The 15,415-nt window shown below is 44.1% G+C and overlaps 2 protein-coding genes across 2 annotated transcripts in view; both read right to left on the bottom strand.

Annotated features, from left to right (window-relative positions):
• Window positions 1-3,771, bottom strand: part of LOC112072669 (probable ubiquitin-conjugating enzyme E2 W-B) — a 45,758-nt gene extending 41,987 nt beyond the window's left edge. Inside the window, exon 1 of the mRNA XM_024140056.2 lies at window positions 3,665-3,771. Within this exon, the coding sequence (XP_023995824.1) occupies window positions 3,665-3,697 (33 nt within the window). The 5' untranslated portion in view covers window positions 3,698-3,771. The remainder of the gene's footprint in view (window positions 1-3,664) is intronic.
• A 9,443-nt stretch (window positions 3,772-13,214) lies between these two features.
• Window positions 13,215-15,117, bottom strand: LOC112072668 (elongin-C). Its single transcript, XM_024140055.2, has 4 exons — window positions 14,967-15,117; window positions 14,525-14,556; window positions 14,272-14,415; window positions 13,215-13,720 (listed from the first exon to the last, which is right to left on the bottom strand). The coding sequence occupies exons 2-4, from the start codon at window positions 14,526-14,528 to the stop codon at window positions 13,530-13,532; spliced, it is 339 nt and encodes a 112-aa protein (XP_023995823.1). The 5' UTR covers window positions 14,529-14,556; window positions 14,967-15,117; the 3' UTR covers window positions 13,215-13,529.
• Window positions 15,118-15,415: the final 298 nt, after the last annotated feature.

The following is a 15,415-nucleotide window of genomic DNA, read 5'->3' as shown; positions in this document are numbered from 1 at the left end:
CTGGTTCCTCTCTACCCAGTACAGCCAGTAGAGGACTGGTCACACCCTCAGAGCCTGGTTCCTCTGGTCTACCCAGTACAGCCAGTAGAGGACTGGTCACCCCTCAGAGCCTGGTTCCTCTGTCTACCCACTCAGTACAGCCAGTAGAGGACTGGTCACCCCTCAGAGCCTGGTTCCTCTGGTCTACCCAGTACAGCCGTAGAGGACTGGTCACCCCTCAGAGCCTGGTCCTCTCTACCCAGTACAGCCAGTAGAGGACTGGTCACCCCTCAGAGCTGGTTCCTCTCTACCCAGTACAGCCAGTAGAGGACTGGTCACCCCTCAGAGCCTGGTTCCTCTCTACCCAGTACAGCCAGTAGAGGACTGGTCACCCTCAGAGCCTGGTTCCTCTCTACCCAGTACAGCCAGTAAGACATGGTCACCCCTCAGAGCCTGGTCCTCTGGTCTCCCGTACAGCCAGTAGAGGACTGGTCACGCCTCAGAGCCTGGTTTTCCGCTCTAGGTTTCATCATAGTGTCATGTCTTTCAGTATCATTAAGGTGAAGACTGTTATTTTATCAAATCAAATCTCTGTAATTATTATTACGTGATAAACTAATCATGTACATTTAATTAACTAGGAAGTCGGGGCACCATGGAAAATGTTCAGGTTACAAAGATATCATTTTCCGAAAATAACTCTTCAGATACTTTAATATCTGATCAATTAGTCTCCCGATATGACGGCTGGATGATAGAAAGAAAAGTGGGTGTGGACCGATTAATGAGCGGGAAAGACTAAATGGATCACTACACACAGTGGATAATATTATATTCATTGAAATGCTAATCCTTTGAAAATAAACGCTCGCTCACTCTGGAATAATTGCATATACTATATTTACGCCCATTTTTTCGTTGTTGGTCACGGAGTCAATCACCACCCTCTCGGAGACACCTGAAACCCCACCTCTTTAGTAGAACTACCACTAGGCAATAGGCGTACTACATCCAGTGAATCCTTCTAACCCCCCCCCTTAAAAGAGTTAGATGCACTATTGTAAAGTGGTTGTTCCACTGGATATCATAAGGTGAATGCACCAATTTGTAAGTCGCTCTGGATAAGAGCGTCTGCTAAATGACTTAAATGTAAAATGTAAATGTCTTCTCTGTTGGAATCGTGGGTCCGTCTGCGGGAGAGTCAGTTCATCAGAGTCTCTGGCTACTCATGGTGGTGGCTCTATCGGCGGCTCCTGACAGTGTCTGTTGTATTGGATACGTCAGGTGTCCATTGCTCTTAGAGTAGATGTTTCGGCGGTTGTCGGTATTCGCATCCCAGGTTTACATTTCTAGCTGCAGACTAGTAATTAGTATCTAAGATTTGCTCTTATTCCTTAGGGATCGATAGTCTCAGAGCTTAACCATTCCCAGCCGTGTAGCCAATGCGCCACGTGGTATGGTTTTCTAGTCTTGGTACTCAACCATTGCAACCACTGGGGGGGGGGTTGCTAAGTCTGAAGAGGATTTCCTCAGGAGGGGGTTTATTCGTAACAATAGAAAAGGGCGGTTCCATGACGACTGATCATGTCTGTGCTCACGGGGGCGTGGCCGCTGACTAGTTAAACTTTACAGGGAATACAATCCTCTCATTCTAAAAGGTTAAAATCACATTACATTTCACAAATACTTTAATCTTTACTCATTCATTTTCTACAAGAATTAGATGCAAACCCCATAATTGAGAAATGTACACATTCAGAGATAGTTGTGTGTGTTTCCTGTCTTCCATGAGGTCACCAAATGAAACACACTCATCATATCGATCCCCTACGTGTCCACGGACCCTTCCCACAAGTGGACACATAGTTTAATTCTCCCATTTTGGGGATTTAGGAGTTCGGCCATTTTGGGGATTTAGGAGTTCGGCCAAGTGAAATCCCTTGTTCTCTCTCCATATTCTCTCTTTCTGCATGGCCAGGGGGAGACAGTCTCTGCCAGGAATTTACAACCTGAGATTTACATTTACATTTAAGTCATTTAGCAGACGCTCTTATCCAGAGCGACTTACAAATTGGATAACAGAACCTGGGTGTAGGAAAGAATGAGAGAGGGGAAAGCCACAATCTAAACCCAGAAAGGGCCACGTCATGACACTAGGTTCTGGCTTTTCTAGGGAGTTTTTCCTAGCCACCGTGCTCCTACCTCTGCATTGCTTGCTGTTTGGGGGTTTTAGGCTGGGTTTCTGTTCAGCACTTTGTGACATCACTGCTGATGTAAAAAGGACTTTATAAATACATTTGATGTAAAGTTGGAAGCACAGAATCATCTGGAATGTCATTGTATGCTGTAGCGATAAGATTTCCCTTCACTAGAACTAAGGGGCCCGAACCATGAAAAAAAGCCCCAGACCATTATTCCTCCACCTCCAAACTTTACAGTTGGCACTATGTAGTCGGCAGTAGCGTTCTCCTGGCCTCCGCCAAACCCAGATTTGTTCGTCGGACTGCCAGAAGCGTAATTCAGAGAACGTGTTTCCACTGCTCCAATAAAGGTGAGCTTTACACCACTACAGCCAAGGCTTGGCATTGCGCATGTGTGCGGCTGCTCGGCCATGGAAACCCATATCCCGAAGCTCTCAACGAACAGTTCTTGTGCTGACGTTGCTTCCAGAGGCAGTTTGGAACTTGGTAGTGAGTGTTGCAACTGAGGACAGACGATTTWTACGTGCTACGGGCTTCAGCACTCGGCGGTTCCGTTCTGTGAGCTTGTGTGGCCTACCACTTCGTGGCTGCGCCGTTGTTGCTCGTTAATGTTTCCACTTCACAATAATAACAACACTGGGTGCAGCTCTAGCAGTGCAGAAATTTGATAAACTGACTTGTTGGAAAGGTGGCATCCTATGACGGTGCCACATTGAAAGTCACTGAGCGCTTCAGTAAGGGCATTCTACTGACAATGTTTGTCTATGGAGATTGCATGGCGGTGTGTTTGATTTCATACCTGTCAGCAACGTTTGTGGCTGAAATAGCCGAATCCACTCATTTGAAATCGTGTCCATATACTTTTGAATATATAGTGTATGTATACGGACGCCTTAACCTTGCGTCTGATACTAGCATTAACTCTGTGTCTACACTAGCAGTAATATAACTAACGTTTCACAGCTATTAGCTTAAAAGTGTTTACGATCATAACAGCTAGCTAAAATTTGGACAACCAGTTGCCTGGATACTCAGAACACAGAGCTAGCTAATCCACTTCATGAATTCAGACAAGCTGACCCAGTCAGCCACCTGACATCGCGAACTTTAGYTAGCTAACGTTAGTATGCTAGCTAGCTGCTTATGTTGCTCGTCGCCATGTCACTGTACCCATAACTACCGGTTGCTATGTTTGTCAGTTAAGTTTGCTAGCTAACTATTTAAAACGTGAAACTGAGAGTCCAACTCCAAGGTTCTAACTAGCTAACGTTAGCTTGCTAACGTCGTTAGCAACTCTGTTCTTCCTAGCTGTTCATGATAACTAGATGCAGGCGTTGAACTATAAAATAACGGTTAAAACGACAACTCGCATCTTAAACAGACTTATGTTAGTTATATACACATACTGATTTAAAAAATGTGTTGAAATAACAGAAGAAAAGATAAACACAATAGAAGGTGATCACTGTCTGTAGAATTCCTACCTGCATCGACGCCATGATGGAAACCCCCTGCATCAGGGCAACGCAGAACGAAACGCTACGTCAGGGTATCACATGGGATGGGGGAAGCGTTGTGTTGACGGAACAAAAACAAAACAAAAGTGCGCTGATTGCGGTAAGCGTTGTGAAAATGTAGTGAGACAATTATTTCCCTTCCCAGTATGTACTGTGCTGGGCAACAGAAAAGCGAACCAACGACTCTTGTATTGAATCCTTGAGCAGCGCATTTAATCGGAAACGTGAATTCAATTGAGATGTCACTTGGTGGACTAGAAACTGTACTGAAAAAAAGCCCAATGACCTCTAGTAGTTGCATCAAGATAAAGGGCCCTTTCAAACTGTTTCTCAAATTCCACAGATTTTCCTGTAGATAATCATAACCACTTTTAGGTGTGGAAAAGTGAATAACATTGATGCTCGTATTACAGGCTGTTGAATACCAGCCCAACAACACACTCATTGTCACACTGTACCTCAGTCAGCACACACTGAGACATTTTTTATTATTACAATTTCCACAACAACAAAAAATCTGTTTTGGGTGACATTCACACATACCAGGTGTTATATTGTTTCATTCTGAACAGATAGATTTTCTGGGTGAACCCGTGTGTTTAGATATTATTCCTCCTATTCATGTCCCCGTGAGCAAAATGGATCCATGTCAGCAGGGTTATTGCAGAGCGCCTGGTAATCTGACTCCCAAATAACCTTTTTAGGTCATAGACACAGCCTCTCCACTGCTGGGAGGGAGCCAGGAGAGCTGGCCAGATGCCTGAGAGGCTTCAGTGAAATTGGTGCAGGGATAAAACACTACCCGATCACTACAACGACGAATAGCATATTCTTCCTCTCACATAAAAGGAATTATCATGATCCGTTTGACATTTTCATTGTCGTCGTGATATTATTTTGGCCATTGCCTCATAAATTCAAAAAGGCACCTGCACATGTGAGCTATCTTATTGCAGGTGCATGGTAACAATGAGATAACTCACACACTGCTTCTGCTATCTTGACATTACCCCGACCTGGCCGGGTATCCTGGAAGGATATCGATCTCATCCCGTCAGTAGAGGATGCCTGGTCATTTTTTAAAAATGCCTTCTCACCATCTTGAATAAGCATGCCCCATTCAAGAAATTTAGAACCCAGGAACAGATATAGCCCTTGGTTCTCTCCTGACCTGACTGCCCTTAACCAACAGAAAAACATCCTATGGCGTTCTGCATTAGCATCGAACAGCCCCCGTGATATGCAACTTTTCAGGGAAGCCAGAAACCAATATACACAGGCAGTTAGAACAGCAAGGCTAGCTTTTTCAAGCAGAAATTTGCTTCCTGCAAAACAAAATTCAAAAAAGTTCTGGACACCGTAAAGTCCATGGAGAATAAGAACACCTCCTCCAGCTTCCAACCGCTCTGAAGATAGGAAACACTGTCACCACCGACAAATCCACTATAATTGAGAATTTCAATAAGCATTTTCCACGGCGGCCATGCTTTCCATCTGGCTGCCCCTACCCGCGGACAACAGCACTGCCCTCCCCTCTGCTACTCGCCCAAGCTTCCCCCATTTTCTTCCCCAAATACAGTCAGCTGATGTCCTAAATGAGCTGCAAAAATCTGGACCCTTACAAATCAGCCGGGCTAGATAATCTGGACCCTTTCTTTCTAAAACTATCTGCTGAAATTGTTGCCACCCCTATACTAGCCTCTTCAACCTCTCTTTCGTGTCGTCCGAGATCCCCAAAGATTGGAAAGCAGCTGCGGTTATCCCCTCTTTCAAAGGGGGGACACCCTTGACCCTAACTGCTACAGACCTATATCTATCCTACCCTGCCTTTCTAAGGTCTTCGAAAGCCAAGTCAACAAACAGATTACCGACCATTTCGAATCCCACCACACCTTCTCCGCTATGCAATCTGGTTCAGAGCTGGTCATGGGTGCACCTCAGCCACGCTCAAGGTCATAAACGACATCTAACCGCCATCGATAGGAAACAATATGTGCAGCCGTATTCATTGACCTGGCCAAGGCTTTTGACTCTGTCAATCACCACATCCTCATTGGCAGACTCGACAGCCTTGGTTTCTCTAATGATTGCCTCGCCTGGTTCACCAACTACTTCTCTGATCGAGTTCAGTGTGTCAAATCGGAGGTCTGTTGTCCGCCTCTGGCAGTCTCTATGGGGGTCCACAGGGTTCAATTCTTGGACCGACTCTCTTCTCTGTATACATCAATGATGTCGCTCTTGCTGCTGGTGATTCTCTGATCCACCTCTACGCAGACGACACTATTCTGGATACTTCTGGCCCTTCTTTTGACACTGTTTAACAACTCTCCAGGCGAGCTTCAATGCCATACAGCTCTCCTTCCGTGGCCTCCAACTGCTCTTAAATACAAGTAAAACCAAATGCATGCTCTTCAACCGATCGCTGCCTGCCCTGCCCGCCTGTCCAACATCACTACTTTGGACGTTCTGACTTAGAATATGTGGACAACTACAAATACCTAGGTGTCTGGTTAGACTGTAAACTCTCCTTCCAGACTCACATCAAACATCTCCAATCCAAAGTCAAATCTAGAATTGGCTTCCTATTCCGCAACAAAGCATCCTTTACTCATGCTGCCAAACATACCCTTGTAAAACTGACCATCCTACCAATCTCGACTTCGGTGATGTCATTTACAAAATAGCCTCCAAAACCCTACTCAATAAATTGGATGCAGTCTATTCACAGTGCCATCCGTTTTGTCACCAAAAGCCCCATATACTACCCACCACTGCGACCTGTACACTCTCGTTGGCTGGCCCTCGCTTCATACTCGCGCCACCCCTGTTCCAGGTCATCTACAAGACCCTGCTAGGTAAAGTCCCCCTTATCTCTGCTGCGCTGGTCACCATAGCAGCACCTATCTGTAGCACGCGCTCCAGCAGGTATATCTCTCTAGTCACCCCCAAAACCAATTCTTCCTTTGGACGCCTCTCCTTCCAGTTCTCTGCTGCCAATGACTGGAACGAACTACAAAAATCTCTGAAATTGGAAACACCTATCTCCCTCACTAGCTTTAAGCACCAGCTGTCAGAGCAGCTCATAGATTACTGCACCTGTACATAACCCATCTACAATTTAGCCCAAACAACTACCCTTTACCTACTGTATTTATTTTATTAATTTATTGCCCTTTGCACCCCATTTATTTTCTGTCTCTACTTTGCACTTTCTTCCGCTGCAAACCAACCATTCCAGGGTTTTTTTTTTAGGTTTTATTTTTACTTGCTGTGTGTATTCACTTCACCTCCATGGCCTTTATATTTTTTATTTATTTATTTTATTTATTTATACATATATTTGGTTGCCTTCACCTCCCTTATCTCACCTCACTTGCTCACATTGTATATAGACTTATTTTTTTTTCACTGTATTATTGACTATATGTTTGTTTTACTCCATGTGTAACTATGTGTTGTTTGTATGTGTCGAACTGCTTTGCTTTATCTTGGCCAGGTCGCAATTGTAAATGAGAACGTGTTCTCAATTTGCCTACCTGGTTAAATAAAAGGTTAATAAAAAAAAATAAATAAATCTTACTGCAGGTGCCTGGTAACAATGAGATAACTCACACACTGCTTTCTGCTATCTTACTGCAGGTGCTGTAACAATGAGATAACTCACACACTGCTTCTGCTATCTTACTGCAGGTGCATGGTAACAATGAGATAAACTCACACACTGCTCTGCTATCTTACTGCAGGTGCATGGTAACAATGAGATAACTCACACACTGCTTCTGCTATCTTACTGCAGGTGCATGGTAACAATGAGATAACTCACACACTGCTTCTGCTATCTTACTACAGGTGCATGGTAACAATGAGATAACTCACACACTGCTTCGCTATCTTACTGCAGGTGCATGGTAACAATGAGATAACTCACACACTGCTTCTGCTATCTACTGGCAGGTGCCTGGTAACAATGAGAGAACTCACACACTGCTTCTGCTATCTTACTGCAGGTGCCTGGTAACAATGAGATAACTCACACACTGCTTCTGCTATCTTACTGCAGGTGCATGGTAACAATGAGATAACTCACACACTGCTTCTATCTTACTGCAGGTGCATGGTAACAATGAGATAACTCGCACACTGCTTCTGCTATCTTACTGCAGGTGCCTGGTAACAATGAGATAACTCACACACTGCTTCTGCTATCTTACTGCAGGTGCATGGTAACAATGAGATAACTCGCACACTGCTTCTGCTATCTTACTGCAGGTGCCTGGTAACAATGAGATAACTCACACACTGCTTCTGCTATCTTACTGCAGGTGCATGGTAACAATGAGAAAACTCACACACTGCTTCTGCTATCTTACTGCAGGTGCATGGTAACAATGAGATAACTCACACACTGCTTCTGCTATCTTACTGCAGGTGCATGGTAACAATGAGATAACTCGCACACTGCTTCTGCTATCTTACTGCAGGTGCCGTGGTAACAATGAGATAACTCACACACTGCTTCTGCTATCTTACTGCAGGTGCATGTAACAATGAGATAACTCGCACACTGCTTCTGCTACTTACTGCAGGTGCCTGGTAACAATGAGATAACTCACACACTGCTTCTGCTATCTTACTGCAGGTGCATGGTAACAATGAGATAACTCACACACTGCTTCTGCTATCTTACTGCAGGTGCCTGGTAACAATGAGATAACTCACACACTGCTTCTGCTATCTTACTGCAGGTGCCTGGTAACAATGAGATAACTCACACACTGCTTCTGCTATCTTACTGCAGGTGCATGGTAACAATGCCTCCAACAACGCCTCCATCCACAGACACGCCTCCATCCACAGACACGCCTCCATCCACAGACACGCCTCCATCCACAGACACGCCTCCATCCACAGACCACCTCCATCCACAGACACGCCTTCATCCACAACACGCCTCCATCCACAGACACGCCTCCATCCACAGACACGCCTCCATCCACAGACACACCTCCATCCACAGACACGCCTCCATTCACAGACGCGCCTCCATCCACAGACGCACCTCCATCCACAGACGCACCTCCATCCACAGACGCACCTCCATCCACAGACACGTCAGACCCACTCAAGTGATTCGAGGCTGACATCATTGGCAAGCATGCATCTGTCACTTATGAAAGACATTTTAATACATCTGACAAACTTTCTTGTGCTGCCTGGGGATCAGTGTCCCGTTCCACAACCGGGGGGAACATGTAAAGATTGCCAGTCCTTCCACCCTTTGAGGTCCAAATCAGTTTGAGAAGCACAGCAAGCACATTGAATGTGTGAGTTAATCCAATCCTATTCATGGGTTTGTTGTATTTCTCTACATGCAATGAAGGATGTCACAGACTTGTATCTTTTAACTTCTTATGTTATTTAGACATGGTGTGGCATCTACTAAAGTACGCATGCTTACACAAATCTATTTGTTTAAAAAAAACTGTAATTTGGTAATAGTATTTTTTAACATCCAGGTTCATCCTGTGGACAAAGGAGGGTTGTCAACACAGATTAAAGGCAGAAGTCATGCTGTGTGGACAAAGGAGTTGTCAACCACAGATTAAAGCAGAAGTCATGCTGTGGACAAAGGAGGTTGTCAACCACAGATTAAAGCAGAAGTCATGCTGTGGACAAAGGAGGTTGTCACACCACAGATTAAAGGCAGAAGTCATGCTGTGACAAAAGGAGGTTGTCAACCACAGATTAAAGCAGAATCATGCTGTGGACAAAGGAGGTTGTCAACCATAGATTAAAGGCAGAACTCATCCTTGTGGGACAAAGGAGGTTGTCAACACAGATTAAAGCAGAAGTCATGCTGTGGACAAAGGATGTGTCAACCACAGATTAAAGGCAGAAGTCATGCTGTGGACAAAGGAGGGTTGGTTTTTTCAACACAGATTAAAGGCAGAAGTCATGCTGTGGACAAAGGAGGTTGTCAACCACAGATTAAAGGCAGAAGTCATGCTGTGGACAAATGAGGTTGTCAACCACTTGTGGTGGTGTTGTACGAGGAGTTTATTTATTTATTGTCAGTCATATTTATCTTGTCTTATTTATTACTCTTGTATTATGCTTAGCTGTGAAGCTAGCACTCGTCCCTGAGTTGCTGAAATAATTTCTGCAATAGGCAAAGTGGGGAATGCATGCATTGCGATTGTATGTGTCAGGACCTGTGGAAGGGTGTTACTCACCATGTGGGGAATGAACACACATGGACAACTGGGACATTGTGAACATGACTGCCTGGGGGACAACCACACCAAGGAATGGATCACAAAGGGCTCTCACAGACATCGTCCTCAACACAAGGTGACTGAAGGAGCTTCGTAAATACCTCAACTTCAGGAGGGTTACGTATTTTCTCAAGGATACTTCCCCCTATTTAGCAATTGGTTACAGATAATGGTCCATTGTACATTACTCCAGTACTGTCCTCAGGGACCACCAGAACTTGTTTACACATATTGGTCTATTGGTCACAGAGGAGAGGGTTGGGAAACCCTGCATTAGGGGTTTGTTTGACATGCAGACAGCCAAAGGAGGATTACAATTTAGTTGATTTCATGATGCTCATTACGACATGATTTCATGATGCTCATTACGACTTGATTTTGTGATGCTCATTACGACAGGTGTGTGCCTTTCCAAATCATGTCCAAATCAATATAATTTATCACAGGTGGATTCCAATCAAGTTGTAGAAATATCTCAAGGATAATCAATGATTTACCTGAGCTCAATTTTGAGTCTCATAGAAAAGGGTCTGAATACTTATGTAAATAAGGCATTTCTGTTTTTCTATTTTTAATACATTTGCAAACAATTCTAAACACCTGTTATCGCTTTGTCATTATGGGGTATTGTGTGTAGGCCGGTGACATGAAAATTCAATTTAATCCATTCTAAAATCATGCTGTAACACAATTGTTTTTTTGGGGGGGGAAAGTCAATGGGTCTGAATACTCCCTGAAGGCGTTGTATAGTGTAAGTCCCCACTCTATTTGAAGTCGAGGGGTGTGAATACTTCCTGAAGGCATTGTACAGTGTAAGTCCCCACTCTATTTGAAGTCGAGGGGTGTGAATACTTCCTGAAGGCGTTGTACAGTGTAAGTCCCCACTCTATTTGAAGTCGAGGGTGCTGAATACTCCTAAGGCGTTGGATAGTGTAAGATCCCCACTCTATTTGAAGTCGAGGGGGTGTGAAACCTACTCCCTGAAGACGTTGGTAATAGTGTAAGTGCGCCCACTCTCTATTTGAAAGTCGAGGGGGTGTGAATACTCCTGAAGAGCGTTGTTATAGTGTATAGTCCCGCACTCTAATAGTTTGAAGTCGAGGGTGCTGAATTACTTCGCCTGAACGTATGTTTAGTGTAAGTGTCGCCCACTGGCATATTTGATGAAGTCGAGGGGTGTGAATTACTCCCCGGGAAGGACGTGACCCTATGAGTAAGTCCCCACTCTATTTGAAGTCGAGGGGTGTGAATACTCCCTGAAGGCGTTGTATAGTGTAAGTCCCCACTCTATTTGAAGTCGAGGTTAGAGAAGGACGTTTTGAACAACAGAATTTCTCAAGTCTGCCCCACCCACACCTGTTCACACTCACACATTGTCCAAACACAAGGTCTATCTAAATTCATTTCCTGAATTGCTTACATCCTATCTCTTTTGCCTCCTTCTCAAAACCTATTGGAGAAGAGGGTCCGAGGGGCGTGACCCTGGCCTTTTTTCTACCATACGATTGAGAAGTAGGCAAGGACGTGGGATTCAAGAAACTGTGAGTGATTGAATATAAACAGGAACTTCTCAGTGTATATCTCCTTTCTCTAAACCAATGAGGGAAGTGATACACAACCTTATTTGTTCTGATGTACTCAGATTACAAGATCTTTGACCTTACTAATTGTCCTTGAAAGTACACCATTGTAAAGTACAAATATTTTTTATAACACAATGAATACTCTAAAATTATGTTGGTTTATAGCTACAGAAGACTTGTGTAAAAAAGGCTGAAATTTGGAGTGGACTCACTAAAGACTACTAAGAATACACATGGATACATCCTGGACCTCAAAAGCAAGATTTTGAGGAAGTGGGTTGGAATCTGGTGGCGGGACGCCAAGGAGAAGTACCTCAAAATTAACATCGATCTAAATATCCTTATGCTATGCAGAAGGTCTACAGAGCCAGACCATGTTCTCAGCTTTACTAAACATGGCCTTACTTTTGACATTATTTCATTAAAGGCCCACCGTCATCACATAATCACCCCCTTTCAATTTGCCAAGCAGCTCCTCCTAAATGGCTCTTCACAAAAAGTGACAAATGATTGGTTTAGAAGACAAAATAAGAGTGACAATGTGATTCTAGCCTATTGAAACAGCACTGAGCAGACCACCCCCCTCCCCCAACCCCCTGTTGTTCCACAACTGAACCTTATTGTGATTTAGATTGTGGTCGGTGGTCTTTTGAATGCAGGTGATCATGTGATGACAGGGGGGGGGGGGGGGGCTTTTAAACAGGTCTTTACACAGACCCACTGATCCATCTATGCTGCTACGTCTTACCGGAACTTGAAGCTCTCAACCTGCTCCACTACAGCCCCATCAATGAGAATGGGGGCATGCTCGGTCCTCTTTTTCCTGTAGTCCACAATCATCTCCTTTGTAAACAAATCCACATGTTTTAAAACGAAAAGGAGGGAGCGTGCAAATCCATGATCAGACATTCATTTTGAACTAAAATGCAAAACTGATCCTAGATACCACCCTTTTCTCCCCAATTTCGTGGTATCCAATTGGTAGTCACAGTCTTGTCCCATCGCTGCAACGCCCGTACGGACTCGGGAGAGCCGTATGTCGAGAGCCATGCGTCCTCAGAAACATGACCCTGCCAAGCCGCACTGCTTCCTGACACACTGCACGCTTAACCCGAAAGCCAGCCGCACCGACGTGTCTGAGGAAACACAGTACTACTGGCAACTGAAGTCAGCGTGCATTGCGCCCGGCCCGCCACAAGGAGTCGCTAGAACGCGATGGGACAAGGACATCCCGGCCAGCCAAACCATCCTCTAACCCGGACGACGCTGGGTGAATTGCGCGCCACCTCATTGGTCTCCCGGTCGCAGCTTGCTGTGACACAGCCTTAGACCCCTACGCCACTGGAGTCTCCCAGCTCAGCACTTCTACTCTGAGGCTTTGTGAATAGAGATTGGACATGATACTTTACTGTTGATGTAGGTTCATTCAGTTAGGTTCACAGGTATGACCTAATGAATATCTCATCAGAAGTAGATAACTCCCAACTCCCTGTGGTGAAAAATTACAAAGGTTGTTGGCCCAATGGACCAAAACTGTCATTCAACACCGTTATATTAGGCAAGATAAATGGATGTGATGAACTCTTCCAACAGCTATTCTGTTCTAATTGAATATAAACCTGTAAATGCTTATCACACAAGGGACCCATTAAGCACCAAAACACTCAAACATCCTTTATTGTGGTGGGGAGGTAAGGAACGATTGTTTACCAGGGGCTAGCCACATTCTGGAGCAACTGGTGCAGCCATATGTGTTTATTATATTCAAATGAAAGTCGTTACTAACCAATAAAAAAGGTGGACATAAAGCCTGTAGCAAAAAAATATATATAAATAAACAAAAGCTTAAAAGCATACTGACAAAGTACTCATCATTCACGGTTTTGTTTTATATCTGAAGCAACATGGCAAACAAGTTAAATAGTCAAAACAAATATTTTTAAAAAAGAGTTTCAGTAGCTACATTTCTTTGAGTTAACAATCCAAGAAGTTTGCAGCCATGAGTAGTTCCAGGGCAATCTCAGGGGCGATGGGGAACTCTGGTATTTCTGTGGAACTGTTGGTGTAGCGGACCTTGTAGGTGAAGTACATGCACACCTTGGACAGGACATGGGAAGGGATCTCTCTGAAGTTCACTTCGTTGGTTTCATTCTCTGCAAACTGACCTGGGGGAAGAAAAGAAAGAAACGTTGTTAGTTTGATACACAGAATGAGGATTTATAGATCTGAGATGTGGTTCAGAAGTAACATTTCTGTTTATTCAAAATGATTAACCGCTGGCACTTCCTGCCTACAAGCATTGAGAGCAAGTTGGGAAAAGGATCCTATTATGAGCATGAGTGAACATGTGTGTACAGCTAGTTCAACGGATATACAGCTGGTTCAACGGATATACAGCTGGTTCAACGGATATACAGCTAGTTCAACGGATATACAGTATGTGATTCATTGGACTAGCAAGCTGATTCAATCATGGGCTTTTTCAATCGCATTACCCTTTTGTATTATTTATGTAAATCAAACATGTTGTCCCGCCCTGCCTCAACAGTTTGAATGTCTGCTTTCCTGGCCCTCTCAACCAAACAGAATATGAGATGGATGAAAGGGTTACAGGAGAGAAATTGAGTGGAAGACCAGGGGATTGAACCACTGCCTCCAGGGAGCAGCTCTACGTCTGGACACCAGTAGATTCTTTGCTATATCAAACACTACTTACCTGGTCCACTCAACATGGCTTTGATGGTCCCTGAAGTCAAGGCGTGTTCCCTCTTCACTATAAACTCATGGCCATCAGAGGAGATCAGCTTCACATACATGGCATCTGGGCCTTCACAGCCACCATAGGCCTTCTCTTCACCATCTGATGATGGGAAGAGGAAAAAGTGAGACTGTTAAACTGCGTTTCAATTCATTGGTAATTTTGCCATTATGTTGGTGACATTTTTAAAGTCAGCTTAACATTCACTCACCCATTTTGTCTTGAAATCCGAAACTCTTGTCCCTGAAACAAAGCGACATTTATTCAAATCACTTCGGCCACAATTCTAAATGTCTAATGTCAGGTGACTAGCTAGCTAACTAGTTATTGGGAACAGCGTTAGACATTATAATACATCTTTAACATGTACTTGAAACCCTGAAATCAGAAACGCGCCCATCATCAAGTCTCTAACCGTACAAATAACAGCTGAGCACCAAGCTATCGGAAGCTATTAGCTAGCTAGCTGTCCACTAAAATAGCTTGTTAGCTAGCTAGCTAACCAGTCGTTGCCTTACAGTTTGACGAACAATCAACGTACCAAAAAAAAAATCCAGTCCACTACATAATCAGATTACCAATACACCTTACAATATAGTGACATACACAATATTACTGAGAGAGTGTCATAAAATGATACTTATTGTCATTACCATACAATAGTTGAATGTGGGTACTTTTCGCTCCGGCTAGCAAGATATGTTGACACAGGAAACAGTTCTGGCAAACAGCAGTGCGCCGTTTGTAATCCCTTCCGCAGGATACCACACAGTACGTAATGACGTTCCGCTTACATTAGTTCCTGTCTGACTTTTGTCGAGGGCTGATATAAACCTAATCTGGTGGTGAATTTATGAAATATCTTTAATAGAGATGTACATACTGTAACGACCCTGGGTTTATAAGCGTGGATATCGACTTTGCCGCTCGAGCATGCTTTTGGGGCACTGTCGATCGCGCGCTGGACTTCGGGCTAGAAGGTCGAGGGTTCGAGACCTGCTCCCTGCCTGTTTCATTACAATACAAAGTAGGGTCTCACTTTTCAACTTCATTTCAAAATACAGTCAGTATCTGTTGCATGGTTTTGCAATGAAGAATGGGA

This window comes from Salvelinus sp. IW2-2015, unplaced genomic scaffold (genome assembly GCF_002910315.2).
Source record: "Salvelinus sp. IW2-2015 unplaced genomic scaffold, ASM291031v2 Un_scaffold1997, whole genome shotgun sequence".
In the NCBI taxonomy this organism is placed as follows: Eukaryota; Metazoa; Chordata; class Actinopteri; order Salmoniformes; family Salmonidae; genus Salvelinus; species Salvelinus sp. IW2-2015.
This window is presented reverse-complemented; position numbering and strand designations above follow the sequence as displayed.

Excerpts from the sequence above, each read along its gene's own strand:
- LOC112072668 (XM_024140055.2), bottom strand. Across the intron at positions 13,721-14,271 it reads AGCCATGTTGAGTGGACCAG|GTCAGTTTGCAGAGAATGAA; the intron begins GTAAGTAGTGTT and ends TTCTTCCCCCAG.